The sequence below is a fragment of the Empidonax traillii genome, unplaced genomic scaffold (assembly GCF_003031625.1).
Source record: "Empidonax traillii isolate 1590-97213 ecotype Southwest subspecies unplaced genomic scaffold, ASM303162v1 scaffold197:size915647, whole genome shotgun sequence".
NCBI classification, from domain to species: domain Eukaryota; kingdom Metazoa; phylum Chordata; class Aves; order Passeriformes; family Tyrannidae; genus Empidonax; species Empidonax traillii.
Window position 1 is genome coordinate 204843 of NW_020955390.1, and position 21506 is coordinate 226348.

The 21506-nt window shown below is 45.8% G+C and overlaps 2 protein-coding genes across 3 annotated transcripts in view; one reads left to right on the forward strand and one right to left on the reverse strand.

Annotated features, from left to right (window-relative positions):
* The first annotated feature begins 707 nt into the window (after positions 1 to 707).
* Positions 708 to 7459, forward strand: IAH1 (isoamyl acetate hydrolyzing esterase 1 (putative)). Its single transcript, XM_027886926.1, has 6 exons — positions 708 to 801; positions 1895 to 1947; positions 2394 to 2542; positions 3410 to 3571; positions 6557 to 6675; positions 7117 to 7459. Exons 1-6 carry the CDS (start codon positions 721 to 723, stop codon positions 7282 to 7284), a joined length of 732 nt encoding a protein of 243 aa, XP_027742727.1. The 5' UTR covers positions 708 to 720; the 3' UTR covers positions 7285 to 7459.
* Positions 7460 to 9157: 1698 nt separating this feature from the next.
* ADAM17 (ADAM metallopeptidase domain 17) overlaps positions 9158 to 21506 on the reverse strand; it is a 34572-nt gene continuing 22223 nt past the window's right edge. For both annotated transcript variants that reach the window (XM_027886909.1, XM_027886910.1), the window contains exons 11-19: positions 19743 to 19895; positions 18755 to 18954; positions 17628 to 17731; positions 16844 to 16978; positions 15804 to 15934; positions 14710 to 14788; positions 13475 to 13563; positions 12749 to 12805; positions 9158 to 11121 (exon numbers count right to left, since the gene is read on the reverse strand). In XM_027886909.1, coding sequence (XP_027742710.1) covers positions 10771 to 11121; positions 12749 to 12805; positions 13475 to 13563; positions 14710 to 14788; positions 15804 to 15934; positions 16844 to 16978; positions 17628 to 17731; positions 18755 to 18954; positions 19743 to 19895 — 1299 coding nt within the window. In that variant the 3' untranslated portion in view covers positions 9158 to 10770. The remainder of the gene's footprint in view (positions 11122 to 12748; positions 12806 to 13474; positions 13564 to 14709; positions 14789 to 15803; positions 15935 to 16843; positions 16979 to 17627; positions 17732 to 18754; positions 18955 to 19742; positions 19896 to 21506) is intronic.

The window sequence follows — 21506 nt, forward strand, 5'->3', positions numbered from 1 at the left end:
GCCATTAAGTGGACAAGAGGAACAGAACCAGCCTCAAGTGAAGTGGGTGCTCGTGCCCTGTGACAGGCTCTGTCTGTGACAGTCAGAAATGGTCTTCCTGGGACAGTGACACGGGGTATCAGAAACTGCAGGACACGGAGGAGAATTCCAAATACAGTGTGATATTCCTGAGGTTGCTGGGGTTGGGGCCAACAGCAAGTCATGCTGAAAAATGCCCACAGAAAGTGACATTTTTACAAAACAAATTAATGTTTCTCTTGTACACACGGCTTTTTTTCCTCCTTTTCTCAGCTGATTAAAATGGCATCTGATAATCTTCATAGCAGTATTAGTATTCCCAGAATTACTGTATTAGTATTAGCAGAATTAGCAGCAGCTTTCCCTCCCCTCCCCTTCATTTGTGCCGTTGGGTAACTAAGACTATGAAGTCTTTTAAATGAGATAATTGCATTTTCTTAAAGAGGAAGTGTCTCTTTGGAGCAGATAGGTAAAAACCTTAAAATTACAGCCAGCACAAAGAGCTGGGGGGTCTGTCCCCGGCTGCCCTTCTTCGCCATGAGCCCTCTAACGTGGGGAGGGGGGCGATGAAACCTTCGGAGGGGAGCTGGGAGCTGATCCCGCTTCCGGAGCTGAGCCGGGGCCTCCCCCGGCGCTGCCGCCCATTTCCCCCCTCAGGAAGCGGCGGGGCCGTCCCCGCCCGCTCCGGGCGGATGTGCGGCCATGGCGCTGGCCGAGGCGGGAGCCCGAGGGCGGCTCCTGCGCTGGCCCCGCGTCCTCCTCTTCGGAGACTCCATCACTGAGGTAGCGGCTCCCCCCGGGCCCGGCTCCGCAATTCCCGGATGGAGCTTCGTGGCCATCCCTGTTCGTCTGTGCCGGGGCCGGCAGCCCGGACGCGTCCCGGCGTTATCCTGAGCGCCGGTGCCAGGCGCGGGGCTTGGATTCGTCTGTTCGGGAAGGCGGGACACGGGCCCTTGGGACTGCGGTCATATCCCTGTCTGACCTGCCGTGAGGGTGTTCTGGGAGCCGTCACGCCTCGTGGGCGTTTATGAGATTTAGAGCCAATTCGCAGAAATTCTCGAGGTCCCTGCGTTAGAATAGCGATGCGGTGAAGGTGTAGCTTGTGGCGTGTCGGTGCCAGGGGCGTTTTCCAGGGCGGGAGCCCCGCGTGGTGTCTGCACGGCCGCTGCCTGCCCTGCCCCGGCTCCCCTTCTGTGCTGATGTGACTGTACCACGGCCTGGTGAACATCTCCTTTGAGGCAACGCCAGCTTTTTAGCGTTGATTTTGGGTCCCTGCCTGCTGCGTGGTGGAGGGAGTCACTGAGCTGCTCTGAAAAAAGACTTGGCCAGTGACAAAAGTAATCTTTAATGGGAGATCGGTGTGTAAACCGACTCGCTGTGCAGAATTGTGGCAGGGAGGGTGGTGCAGCAGTGGGAATAAGGAGAAGGGGTTCATTTTTCCACTGCTGTAAGAGGTAGGCGTCCCGCTGCACTCTGAAGCAGCATGCAGAGTGAGGAGTTCTGAGAGGTGCTTTCCTGAATGAAAGCACAGTGAAAGGATCTTAGAAATAAAGCAGAAAAATACTTCAAACAGAACAAACCAAACCCTCAGTGGCCACAATGAAACTACGGTCTGGCAGCAGTCGGTTTTGATTTTGAAGGGACTGTAGAGTCTGTAGGTACAGCCTCGCTTTGCTTTGGATGCCAGTGATGTGTCTGGTGAAAACCTGCACTGTTTGACCTCGGAGAGACCGGGCAGGGAGGGAGTAAGGAGGGAGTAGGCGCTGCTGCAGCAGTGCCAGAGGCCATGCACAAAAAAACCTTTTGAGGAGGGAAGGTGCCAGTGGTGGGGCTGACCTCTGGGGGAGCAAGTTCTAACCATTTTCCTTGCTTTCAGTACTCCTTCCAGGAAAACGGCTGGGGGGCATACCTTGCTGACAGACTGGTCAGGTGAGAGCTTAAATTTCAAAAGTAATTTCTAGCATGCAGAAGGCCATGCAGCTTTTCTAAATGAAAACCAACACAAGTTAATATTTAATGTATATTTATTGATTAACATTTATTTATTAAGCAAAGTGGAACTACTGTGGTGGCAGCATACCCAGTACTGGTGGAAATAATCATTGGGTGTTTCTAAACAAAGCTTAAGTGGAAAGAAAAAACTCCTTAGTGATTATCAGGATTGTTGTTCTGGTTCCACAGTGTGACAGGTAATACCAAATGTGCAGTCTGTGTGTGCGCTTTCAAAGCACGATCCCGCTGAAAACTCCTGTGACATCTCAATTTTCCTGAGAGGGATGGAGGCAGATATCCTGAAAGAATGGTTCAGAACTTCCCAAGTTTTGTTTTGGTGGACAGAGGAGAGATGTTCATTTTGATATGCTTCTCTGTTTCAGAAAATGTGATGTTGTGAACCGTGGGATCTCAGGGTACAACACCAGATGGGCTAAATTGATTCTTCCAAGACTGATCACTGAAAGTACTAGTGCTGAAAGTATTGTTGCCATTACTATTTTCTTTGGAGCTAATGACAGTGCTTTGAAAGGTAGGGTAGCTTTCTTTTTGTCCTTTCCTTTTTCCATGACCTGATCTTTTAAGACAGTTTTACAGTTTAGCAGAAAAGGCAGAACATTTCATAGGTTTTTCCTTCCACTTGTCTGGGAACTGGTTTCTCTCTTTTCATTTATACAGTGGATGGTTTTCAGCTTTTCTTTCTTTTTTTTTTCTTTTTTTTTTTTATTTATACCATGCAGTGCCTATCTTTTGCCTCCCTCTCACCAAGTTTTAGTATTAAAAAAGTAAATTTCAGGGTGCTCAAGAATTACTTGTATAGCGATCACCTAAAACTGGAGTTGGGCGTTCAGCTGTTTTTTCTGTCTTTTGAAAGAGTTTGAGTCCTTGGCAGATGAGTTGAGGAAATGAGGGAAAGTAGCATTTGGATTCTCTTTCAGATAAGCACACAGAGCTAGTCTAATCAAAATTATAACATCAGTGCAGAAAGGACTGACTGCATGTCTATGGGACTTTCCAAAATTTTCTCTGCATTCAAGAGAGTTAAAAATCTTAAGTCTTGGTTCAGGTGATGTTTGATGTGATTATGTGATCTAAGTTATGGAGGTGTAAAAAAAAGCATCTTGAAAAAAAAGGTGGGTTTTTTTCCCCTTTGCCTTATTTGTGTTAGTTGGAGTGCCGTGTTTAAACTTTTGATTTGTCTCCTTTGAATATTGAGAAGCAGCATTTTCCTAGCACACCTCCTGGATCCATGGTTGAGATGGGCTGCATATGGGGAATGAGCACCCACAGTCATATGCCGTGTAAAAATCCCATCATGTTGTGTAATGAACCTGTTACACGTAATAAATAAACCTGTAAGCATCTCCACACCACTGATGCCTTTTCTCCACCCTCACAGATCTGAACCCTAAGCAACACGTTCCTTTGGAGGAATATGCTGCGAACCTGAAGAGCATGATACAGTATCTGAAGTCAGTAGACGTTACTGAAGACAGGATTATTTTGATAACACCACCACCTCTTCAGGAATCAGCCTGGGAAAAGGCATGTCTTGCCAAAGGTAAACGAGTGATGTGGATGGGCAGAATTTCTGCATTTTACCAGCAAAGTGCAAGTTACTGATCCCAGGTTGGCAGATAATTTCCTCTGTGCTTGTGCTGGATTGCAGCCATGTTCTCAGAGGTGTTGGAAAAGGACTCCTGGCTGTTTTGCTAAACAACTCTTGGATAAGCTAGTGGAGTAACTACCAGCTAATTACTAACATCCTTTCCAAAGTGTTGATTGATCTGTTCATGCATAGAACTGACAGAGGTGCCTGTCCTGTAAGAACATGGGTTTTGAGAAGATGTCCTAGGCAGATTACTTTGTGTCCCAGCAGCTTCCAAAATAATATAAATAATGGAAGATATTTTGGCATTTTGTGCCTTGGAAAGTTTTCTACTAGTCACAGCAGACTTCATATATGTTTGGATAAGCAGTAATATCCTAGCCAGGTTTATTTTGAAGTAAAAAAAACCAAAACCAGATAATTCTAAGGATGATAATAAAAGTACCGGAAAAAGAAGAAAAAGGTGGTTAAATGATTTCCTATTGTGTTGTGCAAGCTAACTCTAAAATTAGAGACATATCAGCACTGCTTACTTTGTGTTACTGATCTACTGGAAATTGCCATAATCCCACTGACTCCACTGATAGTGTTGTCTTTTCTGTTGGGACAGCTTGTCCAGTTCTTGCACATTTATAAAAGACTTTTTAGTTAGGTCAGGCAAATACAGAGCTGTCACCTTAGTGGCAGGGTTTTCTCTAATTTAGGTGGTGTTGCATATCCTGAATTGTGCTTTCAATCAAAGCAGTAACACTCTGAAGAAGACCTCATGTTTAAACTGCATTAAATTAGACAATATATTTGCCTGACTTTGCATTAGAAGGCTTGGATGTGGTATCATGTGAGCACACCTTAAATGCTGCTTCTCTGGCTCCCAGCTATCAAGGTACACTTGTAAAATGTTAATCCATTTTCATCGTAATGCTATTCTTTTTATGGGGCAGGGAGGGAGGAAACTCATTTACAGCACTGAATCTCCCGGCATCTGTCTAAAAGAGATTGCTGTCTGGGGATGAACAGATGAGCAGAGGGTGATCTCAGACTGTGGACCACAGGTGGAGTATTGTGGGCACAGTGAGCAGCAGTATCAGACCACCTGCCCTCCAGTATCCAGGAGAAATGTTCTGCCTGTTTCTAGTTTTGTCAGATAGATATCAGAGCAAAGGAGAGATGGGAAGCAGGAGGATGGTGATGTACACAGGAGCAGTCATCCTTGTGTAAGAAGAAGCACGGAAGGAAACTCAGCTTCCAAACGCAAGTGCTGTGGGAGACAGTCAAAGCCCCTGCTGAAGTCAGGGCTGCTCTTGGTCAGCTGTGTAGCCATCATTTCATTGCAGAAGGCAAGTGGATTGGTCTGGCTTTGCTAAATTTGTGTTGATTGTTCTTGTCTTTTATTTGCTTGGAAATGAATTCCAAGAGGAGGTAACCCCAGCATCCTTCCCAGCACTGGGGTGAGGTCGAGTGATTAACAATTTCCCATATATTTTTTCTTGCCTTTCTTAAAAATGGGTGAAGTGTTAACGTTCACCCAGTCACCATGGGTCTCCTGTTAGCCATGAATTTTTGTGGGTGGTAGACATTGACCTCACCAGTACAACAATCAGCTCCTTCGGATCAGTCCCGCACACTGAGATGCATCTGGTGTCTCTGGGTATCCCATTGTCTCTGGGTATCATTGCTTCCCACTGTTGACAGTCCTCCTTTCCAAGCTGAGGGGGTGGTGCAAGTCAGGGTAGACCACTGGGTTGCCTTCTGGTCCCTCAGGAAATGCCCACATTCCCTGAGTTTTCTTTGGCTGCTCTTTGCTTATAGACCCAGCACGTGCTCCTGCAAAGCTGCCCATTGAGAGCAGGTGTGTGTTTGTGTGCTTCCAGAAGGAAAGAGAAGATGAAACTGTTGAGAAATAATCCTAATGGTGAAAGAAAAGGCAAAGGGAGAATAAGAAATTATCAACTCTGTTAGATTACAAGTCAGAGAGAGGGAGAGAGATGGGACTGCAAGGCTTCACCTGGGAGGTGAGGTGTTGTGATCAGTACAGGGAATTTGGCAGCAAAGGGAGCTCTCTGTGGTGGAGGCTGAATGAGCTGAAAGGCCACTCAGTCTGTGAGAGAGGTGAACCAGGAAGAAAGCTGAGAAGAGCCAGAGTTAGGAAACAAAGGAACAGTGAAACTGCTGGGGATATTTTTACCATGAAAGGAAATTATGGAAAGAAAGAGCTGTCAGTATGAAGTGGAAATCATCAGAGGCAAGGAGAGAGTAGAGTAGGGGTTGATGAATTGCACTTCAGGTCCCATTAAAAAACTCCCCAACATAACTTGGTGATATCCTGCCCCAAAGCTTCCCTGTGGTCTGTGCAGAACTGCTGGCTTAGAGCAGCTGGCACTGAGCACATACTGAAGGTCCAGCTCCCAGTGTCACTGAGTGCTCAGATGCAACAGCTGTGAGTGCTGGGGAAGCTTTGGACCCCAATGTGCCCTGCTCTCACCAGCATGTTGCAGCTGCTGCAAGGAGCTGTTAAATATGGGAAGTCAGGCAAAAAGCAGGAGACGAACTTGTAAATAGATTTACATTTAGTTTACTCCTCTGTCTGCTGTTAGCAGGTATATGAAGAGCCTTAAATCTATGCACTGATTTCACCTGAAGATTGCCAGAGGTGAAAGCCGTGAGCAGTACAGGTGTGAGAGTTATGCTCTGTGCGTGGTGCTGTTGCCTTGCACCTGTTGCACATTTCTTAACAAGAGTCATTTTCACATTTCTCAAAAACAAAAGGTGCCCTGAAAGGCCACGCACAAGCTTTGCTTCTGGCCGCTTACTTGCAGTGCTCCGGATTTAGTTTGTGATTGGTTATTTCTGCTGGTTTAATAAGTTGTGGCACAGAAGGCTGAAATCAAACTGCACCAGTGGCGGCTGCAAGATGTTCTCTTTGTTTCTGGTTGGTAGGTGACAAACTGAACCGCTGCAATGCCACCACGGGGCAGTACGCCCAGGCCTGCGTCCAGGTCGCCAAGGACTGCGGGACGGACGTGCTCGACCTCTGGACACTGATGCAAAAGAATCAGGTGTGATGTAATGAGAAAAGAGTCGACACTGGCATGAATTGGGAAATGCGTTATTTAGCATAGAGGAACTGGTGGGGCTGCATTAACACTGACATGGGGAAGAAAAAGAGTAATCCAGAATGCTTCATGGTGGGTGATGAGAAATAAAGCTTAATACAGCCTGGCCACGATACTTGGATAGCAGATGTCCCCTGAGCATTACCTGTAAATAACCTTCTCCTTGGACTTGAATCATGGAATAAATTGAGCATCACTCAGTCTTTTCCTGATGAGTAGCATTGACTTCAGCATCAGAATGTTCTCTTAATATTTTATCACAAATGGTGAAAAATAAAACCAGCACATATATATATATACACCCCCTGGCTTTGAAGAATTACTCCAGACCTTCTCTTTTCAATTAGCAAATACACTAATACATGTTTTTGACCTCCCCTGTAGGATTTCTCTTCCTATTTGTCTGATGGGCTTCATTTATCACCAAAAGGCAGCAGCTTTCTGGCAGCTCAGCTTTGGTCACGCCTGGAAAACAAAGTGTCTGCTCTTCCTTCCCTGCTTCCCTACTGGCGTGACGTGGACCACACGAACCCCGAGGCCAGCCTGCTGTGAGATCCCTGCAGGGAGGAGCCAAGGCAGCCACGCCAGATGCAGCCAGCCCGTTATCCAGCAGTGCCCTGCAAACTGTGTCCTCAGGGAGCGGGGTATGGGGGAGCCCCCGTCAATGCTCTTCTGTGTCACTTTCTCTTAGTCTGTGGGAGAATAAAGATGAGACCACTTGGGGTGTTCATGGGGTTCTGGGGTATTCATGCTGCTGCTGCCAGGGATGAGCAGCTCTTTCCTTGGAACACTCAGAGGAAAATGATTGTCTCAGCTGCTCTGTGGCCAAGGGACAGAGGCTTCCCTGAGCAGTTCCTGGCCTGAGCTTTGGGGACTGCACTTTGATTAATACCATCTATTTTCTTGAAACACTTAGGAGCTGATAAGAGGCAGTAGCATGGAGTTTGTCAAGAACCATTGTCAGTCCAGATTAATTGATTTGGATGCAAAAGACAGCAGGAAAAGCAGTCCTCTCAGCTTTACTGAGGCTTTGATGGTGATACAGTGTCACTCAGAGCAGGTTATAAGTTTAAGTTACTTCAGTACCCAGCAGCAGCTTTACACTTGGCACTTGTGTATAGGCACAGATTTCAAAGCAGTGCATTGTTTTTGGATAGTATAAAACTGGTGATGTATGAGCCTGGAAGAATTACTTGAAAGGCTCTGCTCCCCTGCTGACAAAGCTGCACTGCATGTCTTTTGCCATCAAGTTAAGGAGACCTTTCAGGTGAGCTTTGGGATTCATCCATAATTTAACAGTGAGTACTGCAGGCTTTGCATAGTTTTTGACCAAGAGAACACAAACCACAAAACTACTTTACAAAATGAAAAAAAAATGGCCTGAAACTTAGATGAAATTCAACAAGTATGGAAAAAAAGGGTTTGGAAAATAATTGGTTAGAAACCCAGATAGCTGGCTTTCCCACAAAAATGAGAATGGTGCATAAAAATCAAATTGTTTATTGCTGCAAACAAAACCCCTCCATAATGCAGGTCTTATATTAACACTTAGGTTGGCACAGAAGAGGTGTGTTTATCATGCATTTATTTATTGGGTGAGACAGAGACTGATGAGAGGATCTCATGATGTCCTGCACTGTTAGTGCCATGGGGCTGCCTTTGCTTCATTAAGTAACTAGGACAAGTTGGCCAAAACCCATCATCTACTACGTAATAGTTTTATAAACTGGAGCATAAGTAGTCACTTGCCATGTGCCTGAAGCCAGACCAGATGCTAGTTTGATTTATAAATATTTATGAGTATTAGAAGTGGACTGTCCTTTCTGTAACAAATGCTTACAGTAAAGACTGAACAGTGAAAGCAGCTCCCTGTGGGAAGCTGTGAATCTTCCTGCCTTAGATGTTACAAACCAGCCATGCAGCTACCTCTTTCAGTTTCTGGAATACAGCTCGAAGTGGGGCTGGAGTCAGTGATTTCCAAGGCTTTCTCCAGCCCTGTATTTTCGTGCTCCCAGGCACCTGCCACTGCCTGGTTTTCACCTGGGATGGAAAGACCTTCATGCTGAGAACATGTACTTAACAGATTTGCTACCAGAAAAGGCATCTGATCACCCCCCTATACCCTTAGGCATTAACTTCACCATCTGAACTGATAATAATCCGCAGGATACGAGGCAAGACCAACTCCATCCCCAGCGGGAAGCAGGGCAGGCCTTGGGATGCAAGTCTGTACCAGAGATGCTCTGGGTCTGGCCTCCACAGCAGCTGAATTTCAGAAGGGAGCAGTTAGAAATGCCTGGCTGCGTGCCAGACTTTTAACTCAGAGTGTGACAGCTGAAGAACGAAGATCTTTTCTAAAATGACTGCACAGAAACAGCTCTTGTTTAAATCTTTTTTTTTAATATAAAAAGTTTGTATTGTGTTGGGAATTAAATTAACTCCTCACACGTGTACTTTGCACTGAATCAAAAAAAGAAAACCCAAACAAAAAACAACCCCAAACAAAGTTCAAACCCAGTATATAAAACACAATAGATAGTCAGACAGGAATACCATAAGGCACACTTTCAAGTATTAGTGTAACAAGTATCCTTGGGTGGGGAGGAGCGGGGCACTCACACAACCTTCCAGCACAGATTCCCTTCCCTCACGTTTAAAAACAGGCTCGCTGCAGCCGTGGTTCCCCTGAGGCTGAGTCCAGGCTTGTAACAGTTAAACAGTTCTGCCCTTGGTCACCTTCTGTCAGTTTTATCAGTAGATTACTGTGGGAGAAAACAGATGCACAGTGAAGGTGCTGCTGTGCTATCAGGACAGTTGCTCCGTGACTCCACTGTGTCAGTCCAGCTGCCACTAAGCTAAAACAACGCTCACATGGCAGTCCCAGCTCACCTGGCTGCAGGTATGCAGAGGACACCATCCAATTACCAATTTTTAACATCATATTTTGCTACCTCTGTGAGAATTTCAGTTCACAGTCTCCTCCTTAGACTTATCCTGCAAGTTTTAACAAAAGTTTCTTCATTTCTTTACTAAATTCACAATTGTTTTTAAACAAATGCCCCCCCTGCAATTGAGTGATTTCACCCCCCCCCCCCCCCTTCAGGCAGTAGAAGTTTCCAAAGGCCACACAGACCACAGAAAACAGAGAGAGCCATTTGAACATTTCAACAATAGTGTTGTCTGTTTCAAAATAACATTTGAAGAAACGTTTATGCACCAAAACAACTGCTGTAAACAGCATTTTAAAACATCATCACCTGCATAAATGATTTCTCCCTTTACACTTCTTTCTCCTACCAGACACTTGTGACACAAACTCTTAGTGCAGAGGGGGAAGCTCCCAACAAAAGCCACAAAGACAAGAAAACCTCATCGCTGAGGCAAAAGGGTTTCATGCCAGAGGAGCATTTCCCATGCACTGTATAGGGTTTAACTGCTTCTGTGATCCTTTTATTTATTCAGAAGCTGTGTATCTTAAGTTTCTTTACTCTGATTATGCATTTCATTGAACGCTGCGAGACTGTATTTTTATCTGTTTCATTACTCTTATTCAGTTCTCAAGGATTTTCTTAGACTTTTGCTTACACGTACCTTAAATTGCTAAATGGTCTACTCTATATGGAGCATACTGCAGTGTTTTCATTTTGGTTTTAAAAGCCCCTTAATTTTGTCTTATCAGTGCTGTCAGACTACAAAATATTAAATTATAAAAAAGGCTGATATACACAATCCAATATCCATCAGGATACTTGGTTTTGCACCACAGGTTGAAGGAAATGTTAAAGGTCAAGGAAACAGAAGAACAAAAAGCTTCAAAAAATGAGCCAGTTCTGGTTTGGATTTTCCTTTTTAAAAGATATAACACTCTAATAAATGTAATTTAAGGAAGGTCATACACATGACCAGCATCTGCAGTAGGTCACTTCCTTATTCTCCCACTCCCTCACAAAAATATATATACATATATTTATAGAAATGAAATGGTTTTAGATCCTTATTTTGCAGACACGAGCTGTACATTTGGAAGGCAGCAAGACACTAGCATTCTGTTTCTTTGCTGTCCACCCGGTTCTGGCGCTGCAGTTTGAAGGACGAAGCTTTCTCACTCCTAATGACAGGATGGTCTGTCAAGTCCTCAAAAGATTTGGCGGCTGAGCTGCTATTTGGGAAAGGGTCCTTCTCAAAGGCGTCCTCGTCGATGTGGGAGTCGGTGCTGGGGTCCTCCTGGATGGTGTCCATCCTCTGGTGGTCCTGTTTGGGCGCCGGGGCCGCGGCGGGTGCGGCCGTGAGGGGCTGCAGCGGCTGGTGCCGGCTCGTCGACTGCGCCGTGGGGAAGGGTTTGATGATCCGAACAGAGGCAGAGTCCAGGCTGCTCAGCATCTCCACGTTCTGCAAGACACAAGCAGCCATGTCACTGGAAAAAAAACCACCAAGACCTAGTTCAGGGGTTAGGATTTGTGTCGTTTTTCAAAGGGAGGAGGCACCTTCTGAGGAACACCTGCACTCCCGTTAGGATGGTTTAAAGGCTACCACATCCCCCCTCCGGTCCCTGAGAGCAGAAAGGTCATTTTATTTCTGCTTCTTCCTTCCCTGTATAAGGCACCACAGCCTCACTGGGACAGAGTTGACTCAGCCCTATCACCCCCAGGCCCAACACTGCTTTGGCAAAAACCCAGGACTAAAAACGCAGGGTCAAGCCAGATGACACGGAGCTCAGTGCAGGAAAACAGTCCAAGGTACAGCTTATTCCACTCCTCCAACCTGGAGAGTTCCTGGTTTCACGTGCAAGAAGCTGCCCTGAACACAAGGTCAAAGACTGGCAGGACCGGTATCATCACAACCAAATTCTGCAACCCAGATTAAGATGAAAGTCCGTTGATCTCTGCTTCTTTTTGAGCATGGTTTGGAAAACATCTAGAGATTTCTAGGCAAAAAAAAAAATAAAAATCCCCACGGACCTCATCAAATGCTAGTACTGGGCAGAATGAGATGTTTACCTGCTACCAGTACTGCATTTCCCAACTGCTCCATCCTCAGCAGATCCAAAAGATCTGTTTGTTAAACTGTTGCTGGAGCAAGGAGCACAGTAACTACATCTGCGCCCTCTCACTGCACCTGCTTCTGGGATTTTCGTGATTGAATGCAGGTAAAAAGCTCTAGAGTGACTTTTCTCATGGCATTCAGGACCAGCTATGGGGCAGTCAAACTAAGATCACCTTCAGTTCCATCAGGGTAAATGACAGAGGCAGTCTGCCTCAGTGGTCTCTGACTTCAGTATGCTTCCCTCAGTGGTTGTACAAGGAAGAGCTCTGCAAGGTTTTTCTTTCCCCTCTCCTTACAAAACAACATTACCTTAATTGAATATTTCAATTATTATTAAGAATAGGGTTGTCAAAGCACAGGAAAGGATACCCAAAAATCTATGTCAGAAGGTGCCCTGTGCTGGATTGCAATTAAAATTTATCTTGGCATTTTTTTTTTGCTTTTCCCCTCTCCCAGCTCAGTATCTGCAAGGTGGGAAGTGTCACTGATGGGCCCCCTGAGCAACTGGAAGGCACGTCTGGTCTCTAGAAGCTGCCCCCTGCAAGCAGCCTTTCTGCAGCACAGACAGGGTGTTTTGCAGAGATTTTTGAGCCTCGTGTGGTTCACTGACACAACCTGGCTGGGAACAGGCAGCCTGTGGCTGAAGCTGCCCAGTGACCTGTGCCGAGGGGATGCCGCACACGGCGCTCCATGGAACAGAGCGGCTTCCTGCCCCGGGAGCTGCGGCTGCTGCCAGAGAGCTGCTCAGGCAACACGGCACAGCTCTGACAGGAAGGAAGAATCGACCCCACCAAGCTGCAGTGCTTGATACAGTGAGCACAGGCTTGTGCAGAAATGGCTTCCCCTCTGCAGCGTGAGGCTCGGGTGTCTCTATCATCACTCCTTTAATTAACCCCCTGCACACATCCAAGGTTCAGGTTTTCCAGTACACATTGGAGAGCTCTCTCCAATTCAGGTTCAGACAGCAACTTACACTGGGGCAAAACAGGGACTTTGTGTTCTCCTCATACTGCTTGTCCAATTTCTTGTCCTATTGGAAAGCAAACAAAAGCAAATCAAAACACACAAACACAAAATAAGAAAGTTAATTTCCCAGTGGCGAAGTCCCTGTCTCCTTTTTTTCTGCAGAGATACAGCACTGTGTGCAGCTCTTTTCCCTTCCCTTACCTCCCATGCCTTCCCAACCATCCCCGGACTGCCTGTGGGTGCAGCAGTCCTCTGCTCTAAACCCACACTGCTGATGGTAGCACACCACATGCCCATGATCCCAGTTCTCAAAGGCTCTTTACCCACCCACCCAAGGTCAACCACGACCACTTCCCACTCTAGGTCTTCCCTCAAAATATGGGTGTCTTGTTTCTTCACAGGGCTTTAGAAAACTTCAACTGTAATGATAAAACTACCAAAATTATACTCAGGGGGCAGAGAAAGAAAATCTGCCTGGGAAAGAATGAGAAGGGCTCCAGGGAATAGTCATGGGAGCACAGGGTCTGCCAGGCCTGGCAGAGTTTAGCAGGATTTTTGCCTACTGAAGGAGCAGTAAGCCTTACATGTGCTGGATTTCCCCACAGGGTTTACTAAAGGCTTCCCATTGCTTTCTCCCACAGACATCCACAGACATCTGCCATTTCATGTATGAAGGGAACACTTCTTACAGCAAAATCCAACAGAGCAGTCATCTCAAAGACAGCTTACTCACCACACAGTGCACAAGGATGCTGAGAGGAATCCAAAACAGTAAGGAGAAGACAAGCACAGAGCCCACTATGTTATCTGCTAGGAACTTCCCTGTGAAACCAGTTCAAATCTGTCAGTTACCTGCCAAATACTGTGTCATGAACATACACATCTATACCATTCTACAGCCAGTGAAGCCTCAGAACTGCTCAGAGAAGCACAGGCTGCAGGAGTAGGCAAAGATAAAATTATACAATTTTCTAAAACTATATATAATATGTCAACAATAACAGGTTTTTTCTTCTGTTGTTCTGTGATGAGAAACGCTGTCAGGCTGTAACATGTAATATGAGTTGCTTTGGAGCAGCCTATACTGAGCCAGCCAAGCTGCCCCTCTCAGTCTTACAAGACACACTGCAAGTCCATCACCCAATTCTGATGCAACAGTCATGTGACACAAAACTACCTGCCTCCCCAGACTAAATATCTAAATGCCAAAGATTCACAAACTGCCTCTACCTGAGCAGGCTCGATAGCCTTAAAAATTATCTAGGAAACAATTTTTTGTCCCTGAAGTTCAAGATTGAAAGCCCTAAGGCCAGAAAATTGCACTGTGGAGGCAGAGTGTCACTGTCAGCACATGCAGTTACCGCTCATTACCCTTATTAACGAGATTTGCCTGGTTCCAGGAACACAGAGACACCAGGGATGACACTGGGAGGGAGGTGACATGTACCTGGATTGCACGGTGGGGATCAAGACCAAGGGGCCCCCTCACCGTGATTCAGCACAGGCACACAGCTTGAGGTGCGTGACCTCAGTGGTTTTCTTAAACGACAGAGAAAGGAAGTGTTCCCCCTCCCAGTCTGTTGACATTTAAATCCCACTGAGAGGCCCACTTTGTACGACACTGAATCTAGCTGACCTCTAAAGAGACTGCCTTACTTCCTTTTCTCTAACTGACCTACTTCTTGTTATTCAGACAAGAAGCTATCACTTCCTTCACAAGCTTGCAAGATGCCTAGATAGAAAATAACGGAGTGAAAAAATGCAAAATGATCCCCTATCCTTTCAGCTTTGAAAAGCAAGTTCAGTATTGTCAAACTTCAGGCAAAAATACACTTAGATACATCACAAACACAGCTAGTGGCTGCCCTTGTACATGGGTGAATAACACCAGCAAGCTAACTCCCTGAGGCTTTAGAGGTTTGTGTTGTGAACTCAAAAACCCCCAACGGATATGGTTATGTATCTTACCAAAAGTATTGATGCTGAGTTGGTCTATGAAATCCCAAAATCGTTCAATCACATCCTGTACTTGCTTCTCGCATTTGCCCTGCAAAAGTAACAAAATGATCTTATGCTACTGAAGGATTAACTCCTGCCTTCTTGGGGAGGGAAGGAGATATAAGCGTGATAATGAAATGAGAAGTACAGACTCAGCAGGACTTGGCTTCCATTACAAATACACATTTACACTCATGCCCAATAGCAGCAGTCCATTTTTACTGCCTTTATTTTTGGCAAAACAATTTCGATTGCTGTTTGAAACAGACAAAGTTTTAAAGTTTGAAACTTGCAAAACCCCACCTTTGACCCATGTTAGGGGACATAAAACTGCAGTTTCTAGAGAGATGTAAGCACTGGAAGCCTCAGATGCCATTACCCATGGAGAAGGCTACAGCTCTCAGGAGCTCACGGTTACAGACAGACTCACTGCCAGATTTGGCTGTGCTGGTTTAACACAGCAGACCATTGGTCTTCCAGTTCTGCAGCAGAAGGGCTGGGACGTGCCCTCCCAAATTCACTTCTGCTCACACCCAGTTTAGCTCCAACCACTGGGGTCTGCAAGTGATGTGACTGTGCAGCTGCACCATGGAAAAGGCCACTCAGTGCCAGAAACCCACCAGTCTCCCCACCATGGGCTTACTGCCCCTTCCAGATACTGCCAGCTGGATTTTTGTGTGATTGCTAGCAGGCCTGAAGGATTTAGAGTCAAAAATTACATTAATTGGGCTAATGTGAACAACTGTAAAGGCAAGCGCTGCAAACCTAGCCAAGCTTACAGCAGTGCTCATTCACCTCCTTTGCAAGGACTGCCAGCTGGCTGAGCTGTGGGGAGCAGCAGAAGAGGGCAATAAGCAGGTGCAGAAGGTACCAGCTTCACCTTGCACAGGTCTCTGCAGAACTAACTTCCGTCTGCAGCCTCCAACACCCTTTACCCCGTGAAAAGATACTTAAAATGTCCCACCCTGCTCAGCAACAGGTTAAGCTTTGGCTTCTCTTCACCAGCACAGTCCTCCTGCCGAAGGACTCACACCCCCAGCCAGAGCAGAGCTGGGAACACTTACATTGGTGTCACAGAATCCCACGGTGCAAGGCTTGCCCTTGCGCAGGAACAGGAACTGGTCGTTGGCATCGACGTACGGAGTGCACCTGTCCTGCTCGTCCCGGCAGCACACCTTGCACGAATTATCCGTTTCTGCAGCGGAGCAACAAACTCATTCCTTGGAAGCACCAAGAGTCACCTGCAACCCACAACCCCACACACCCCCTGGCTGACTGTGTTCATGAACAGCTTCCCCACGGGGAAGGCAGGACTATGTGAGTCGCCCAATTTCAGGCACTCTGATGACCAAGCCTAAAACTCAATCACATGCTCTGTGCAATTAGGGGGTACACTGGGACCAAGCTCTCCAAGCTGATACCCCAACACTGCAGGAAGCAACAGGTCAGTGAAGAGGTTCCAAACACATCCACAAAGAGAGATTTAAATATTCCTTGGGATCTGAGTCCTCTGGACAACCTTCTCCTCAGCTATGCCCTCCATCTCAGTCTGGCTCACAGCTCCTTGGACTGCCCCCGTGAAGCTTTCCACCTACTCCCAGCTGCTTTATCCCATTTAAGAGATGATACAGAGAGCAGGCAAGCAGGAAAACTTACTGGGCAGAAGTCTAAGACAGGCAGGTTTGACAGTGGCAGGGGACTGGCCTTAGGGATCCTATGTTCTCAAAGCACTTTAACCTCTTTGAAATCTTTAACTATCCATTGGAGGGCCAATACTGCTCTGCCAGATACCTGGTCCAGAGGTTGGTCAGGATCTCTTTACAATCCCTCCCATCCACCTGTGGCAGAGGTGGAAGGTAGGAGAGTGTCCTCTTCTTTAGCTAGAGTGTCAGACCATAAGTCTCATCTTAATGTCTTCTACACAGACCACCAGAAGACAGGAGGACATTCACATTCCTTTTTCAAACAGAAGACACCTGACAATACCCAACAGTTTTAACTTTTCCAGAAACCACAAGCTCAGCCCTCCCACAGGCCATCCCACAGCACAGCTCCCTATGGAGCAGAGATGAGGCACATTCCAGTTCCGCCCCGTGTCACCCACCATTGCACGCACACGACCGTAGGTTCTTCTCCCTCTCGCAGAAAGGGACACACTCCCCATCCTTGCACTTTCCCATGTCCACACAGACAGTGTCATCTGGAGCATTTCCTGGAGGGGGACACTCGCTGCTGTTCCCTACAGGTGGAAGTCAGCAGAGTGGGAGGGCTGTGTTAGAGCAAAGGGCAGAGCACCTAAGTGTGCAGAAGAAAAAGGGAAAATAATGGAAATACAGACTTATCCCAGGGGAACCCCAATAGCGTGTTCTTGGCTTTCATCTGCAGGTTGCCTGCCATCTGCTCCCAGAGGTAGCAGAAGCTCTGGAGGCTTTGTGGCACTGGCAACCATGCAGTAGGTGCAGACCCTGGAGGCACTCTCAGCAAAGCAGACACCGACTTGACTCCCTGCCTCCAGGAAAGATTATGAAGAAGTAAACGAGCGGGGAAGTGGAGCTGCAGTAATTCCATCTTTTCTATGACAAAATTAATTCCTGTCCCCTCCCAGGGAAACACACTGTTTTGCTTTTTCTTCTTTCAAGGGAAAGAAACAAAGAAGAAGAAAATAAAAAAATATCAACATTTTTTATGTTTTTTCTGGGCAATAAATCACCAAGTGACTCCTGGACTACAATGAAACTCATTATAGGACTCTCTTGTGACACTTAGCCGGTCTCTAAAATTACGTGTACCGGATGGATAAAGGGCACTAGACCGAAAGTGGGTTGAACAGGACACTGAGCCTGGAGCGCTTGGCTGGCTGACATACAGGGGACAGAACCACGTCCTACCAGTGCAAAAAGACTCTCCTTTACAAGTGGCATTTATGGCTTCTTGGCATTTCTTTTGTGCACTTTCAAACTGGCAGCCTTTACAGCAGGGACTGTTCCGATCACTGAGGAAAGATCAAAATGAAGGAAATAAATACTAAGCAATTTTTAAAAATTAAGTACAAGTGTGACAAAACCAGAGAAAAAAGGGTGTTTAGGAAAAAAAACCTACTTCTTGGAGACTGACTCATCGATTGCCCTCTCTGCCCCCTCCCACAATCACCCTTCTACATACCCACTGAGTCTTCATGTACTAAAGGTACAATCACATAGAAAGTACAGCCCATTGAGAGACAACACAGGGACTCTTCTGCTTAAGGCCCTTGGATCCTCCTCTTGTCACTTGTTGTGCAACTTAGGACAAGATCTTTCACCCTTTCCTTCCCCAAACACTTCCTCCCCTTCTGTTTGTCCTGAAGGTTTTCCTACTTCTTATTCTGCACAGTCTTTATCTTCATTGTTCTCACCTAATGTAAAAAGGCCCCGAGTATAAAAATACTCACTAAAATTGAGGGATTTTCTTGCTAAACAACAGGAGTTGCACAAGCTCTCTAATGTTACATGGTGTAAAGCTGAACTGTGAAAAAACAGATGGGGCACTTGCATTGCAACAGGGCCATGAACACTCCAAAAAAAGCAAGAGGACTCATTTAGTGCAGTCCCTGTGTTGTCTGCTCAAACATGTTCTGCAGCAGTCTTGAAATATCAGTATGTGATCCCAGCTTAAAGCTACCTTGCAATACAAGCAAAAATTGCATTTGCACAGAAAGTTTGCACAGGAAGTCTTAAATCTTGCTTTTCAATTGCCTAAGTGTGCTTTAAAATAACGCTAGTAAAAAATAACACTACCACAATAATAGTTTTCAAGCCTGTAGCTTCTGACACTTCTCACAAAAAGTAAGAGAATGCTATAAAAACTAATGTATGCACACAGCAGCCTTTCCTGAAATCCTCTATTGTCTTGAGCTCACACATTCAGCCTTAAAGACAAGAAGAAGGTTGTGGCACCGCAAGTGGTTTTAGGAGTTTTCAGCCCAGCCCATCGTTCTCTCCTGCATAAAGAGAAGTTGAAGCTCATTTCCCCTTACCTGCACTTGGCTCCATCTTTCAGTTTACAGTCTGCAGTGCAGCAGGGATCAGCCTGTTGGTACAAGAGGCCAGGATCGCATTCCTCCCCTTCATCCACCCTGGAGTTCCCACACACTTTGTTGTTGCGCTCTTTGAAGCACTCCTGGGCCTTGATCTCTATGGTCCTATGGATGGATTTTTTGCTGCAGCTTGAGAACATCTAGAGAGTCACAAGGGGAAAGAGCAGCACTGAGGAGGCACTTTCTGTCAACAAATGGCATCTAAGACAGCCACGACCTCCCTGTGCTTCCAAATTCTGGTTTCTCAGAAAGCAGTTATTCCCTCTACACTGCCAGCTTGATACTTTGGAAAAATTTTAAAAATGGAAAGTAAGGGTTTGGTCCGTAATGGACACTGCAGGGACTCCCCCACGCAGCTGGGCTCAGAGCCAACCCCAGCCCTCCCACGGCTTCAGGGCTTCACCACCCCCCGAACAGACTGCACTACCTCTCGACAGCGGGGCTGGGCATGAGCCACATGTCAGACTCCACTGCAGACTAACCATCCCCTGATAATCTTCGCTTCTCATCTGCGAAACAGGCACAAGGCCAACTCCACACTGCCAGTGTAAGCTCCCACTGCAGCTCTGGCGTCTGGCAGCCTCTCTACAACAATGGCAGCTACAGACCACCCAAACACTATTTGGTACTCAAGGTCCTGGACTGGACTCCTGCTGATGATTTGCTTGTAGCAGCATAGGGCCACAGCTAATTGCAAGCAACTAATTAAAATGCACCTTGACATGCTATGAACTCCAGTGAAACTCAGATTCCAAAGATGACCTTATCTTGCAGAGAACCCAACTGCTTGCTAATGTTTTCTCTTTATGGCTAAACCATTACAGTCCTGGTGGTTTCAAGCTACAGGAATCATTAACAGAGTTGCCATGCAAAGGGTCACCGACCACAGCAGAAACCTGAATGTTGAAGCAAAACTAAACCACCATACCTTGTTATTTTCATGATCCCCACTGACAGCAATAGGATACATGACATATTTCCCTCCCTCATCTTCAGTGGGGGCACATTCTGGCAGACTGTCAGGATCATGCTCTGCTCCAAAGTTATGTCCAAGTTCATGTGTAGTAACCAGGTCAGCCTCCTTTTTCGAACATGAAAAAAACAATGTTGAAAAAAATTAGTCCAAGCAGGAAAGGACAGAAGATCCCAGCTACTTCCAGACCATCAGCACTTCTAAGATACACCAAGATGGACAGGATGAACATTTTCTTTTTCTAAAGGTGGAGAAATGAAGGCAATTAAAATTATGGTCCATTTCAAAGTCAAGTTCCAGGACTAGGTTTGAACACTAAATCAGTGCTAAAGGCAAAATGCTGTGGTAGAATACCAATTTGTTTTCAGTGCAATGAAGATACTTAAAATATGAAAATTTGCTTTTAAGTAGCTGGAAGGCATAAAAAGTTGAAACAAAAACCAATTCAAACAAACACCAGCTACTACAATTAGTCAATCTCTTGTTTAACATATATTGCCATTAGAATTATTTCTTCTGAAGGGATGACGACATTAGGAGTGCTGAATAAACTGTTATTGCACGATTACTGGGAAAGACAACTACGATTGTGGCCCAACAGGGATGGATTTCCAACATCATTTATGCAAGACAGGTCTGCCTGTGCTGAGGATCCCAAACCGGCTCTGCTCACTGTGCACCTCCCACAGCGCCTTGGCCAGCAGATGGTGTCAAGCTCACAAGGTGACAAACCACAAACCAAACTTGCACAGAAACAAAGGTGAACACAAGGACACCAGGCAGTTCAGGAGAGAGAATCCGTCACTGCAGCTGCTCTGTGGGCACGGGAAGGAACAAGCACTGGAATGAGCAGCACTGGTTCGTGTCTAAGCATGGCTAATGTGAGAGCCAGTGACAGGAGAGCTGCCCAGGGATCCCTCCTGTGCTTCAATGCGTTTTATTTGGAGAAGTGTTTTAAGGAGGTTTTTTCTTTTTTTTTTTTTTTAAACCCAAGTGGATACTATGCAGCACTTTCCCTGTGAAACCAATCCATAATGCTCCCACTGCCTCATCCCAAGCCTTGTGCCTGCCACTGTGAAGACAAAAAGCTCAATTTCCTTTGTAATCCGAGGCACAACTCCAGTTTGGAGATTGATGCAAATGGCATGGCAACAGCAAGAGCTCTCTGTCAACATCCTTCTAACACAAAGCTTCACTGTCTTTTTTTCCTATCTTCTTGACAGCTTCTGTGCCAAGTTTTAGCCCACACATCAATTATGAATTCCCTGTACAACCAGGCTACAGAAAAGCACAGCTGAGAAGTCAGCAGAAGTCAGCAAAAGTGAAATATGCCCAACTGCAAGGACTTTGTAGATGCAGATACAGGCACTGCTCTGGTATTTTTACAAGTGAGACAAAGCTCATATTCAGGTCTTTATGTATTTACTATCCTATCAACTATGGAAAAAAATCCAGACAGCATCAACTTATAATAAGCTTAGTATAAGCACTAATAAGTCCTATCTATACTGTTCTCTTACTCAGGACACACAAAAATCAGGTGGAGGAATTTCATTAAAAGGCTCAAACTAAACCTCCTACTTTGCCTCCTTGTTCTTTCAGAGGGTTGGAGTTTTATTGTTTGTTTGGGTTTTTTTGTTACAGCAAAATACATTTAAATTCATCTTTAGGTATCAAAAACCTCTTTATACCTGTAAAACTACAGTTCCTATTAGACAC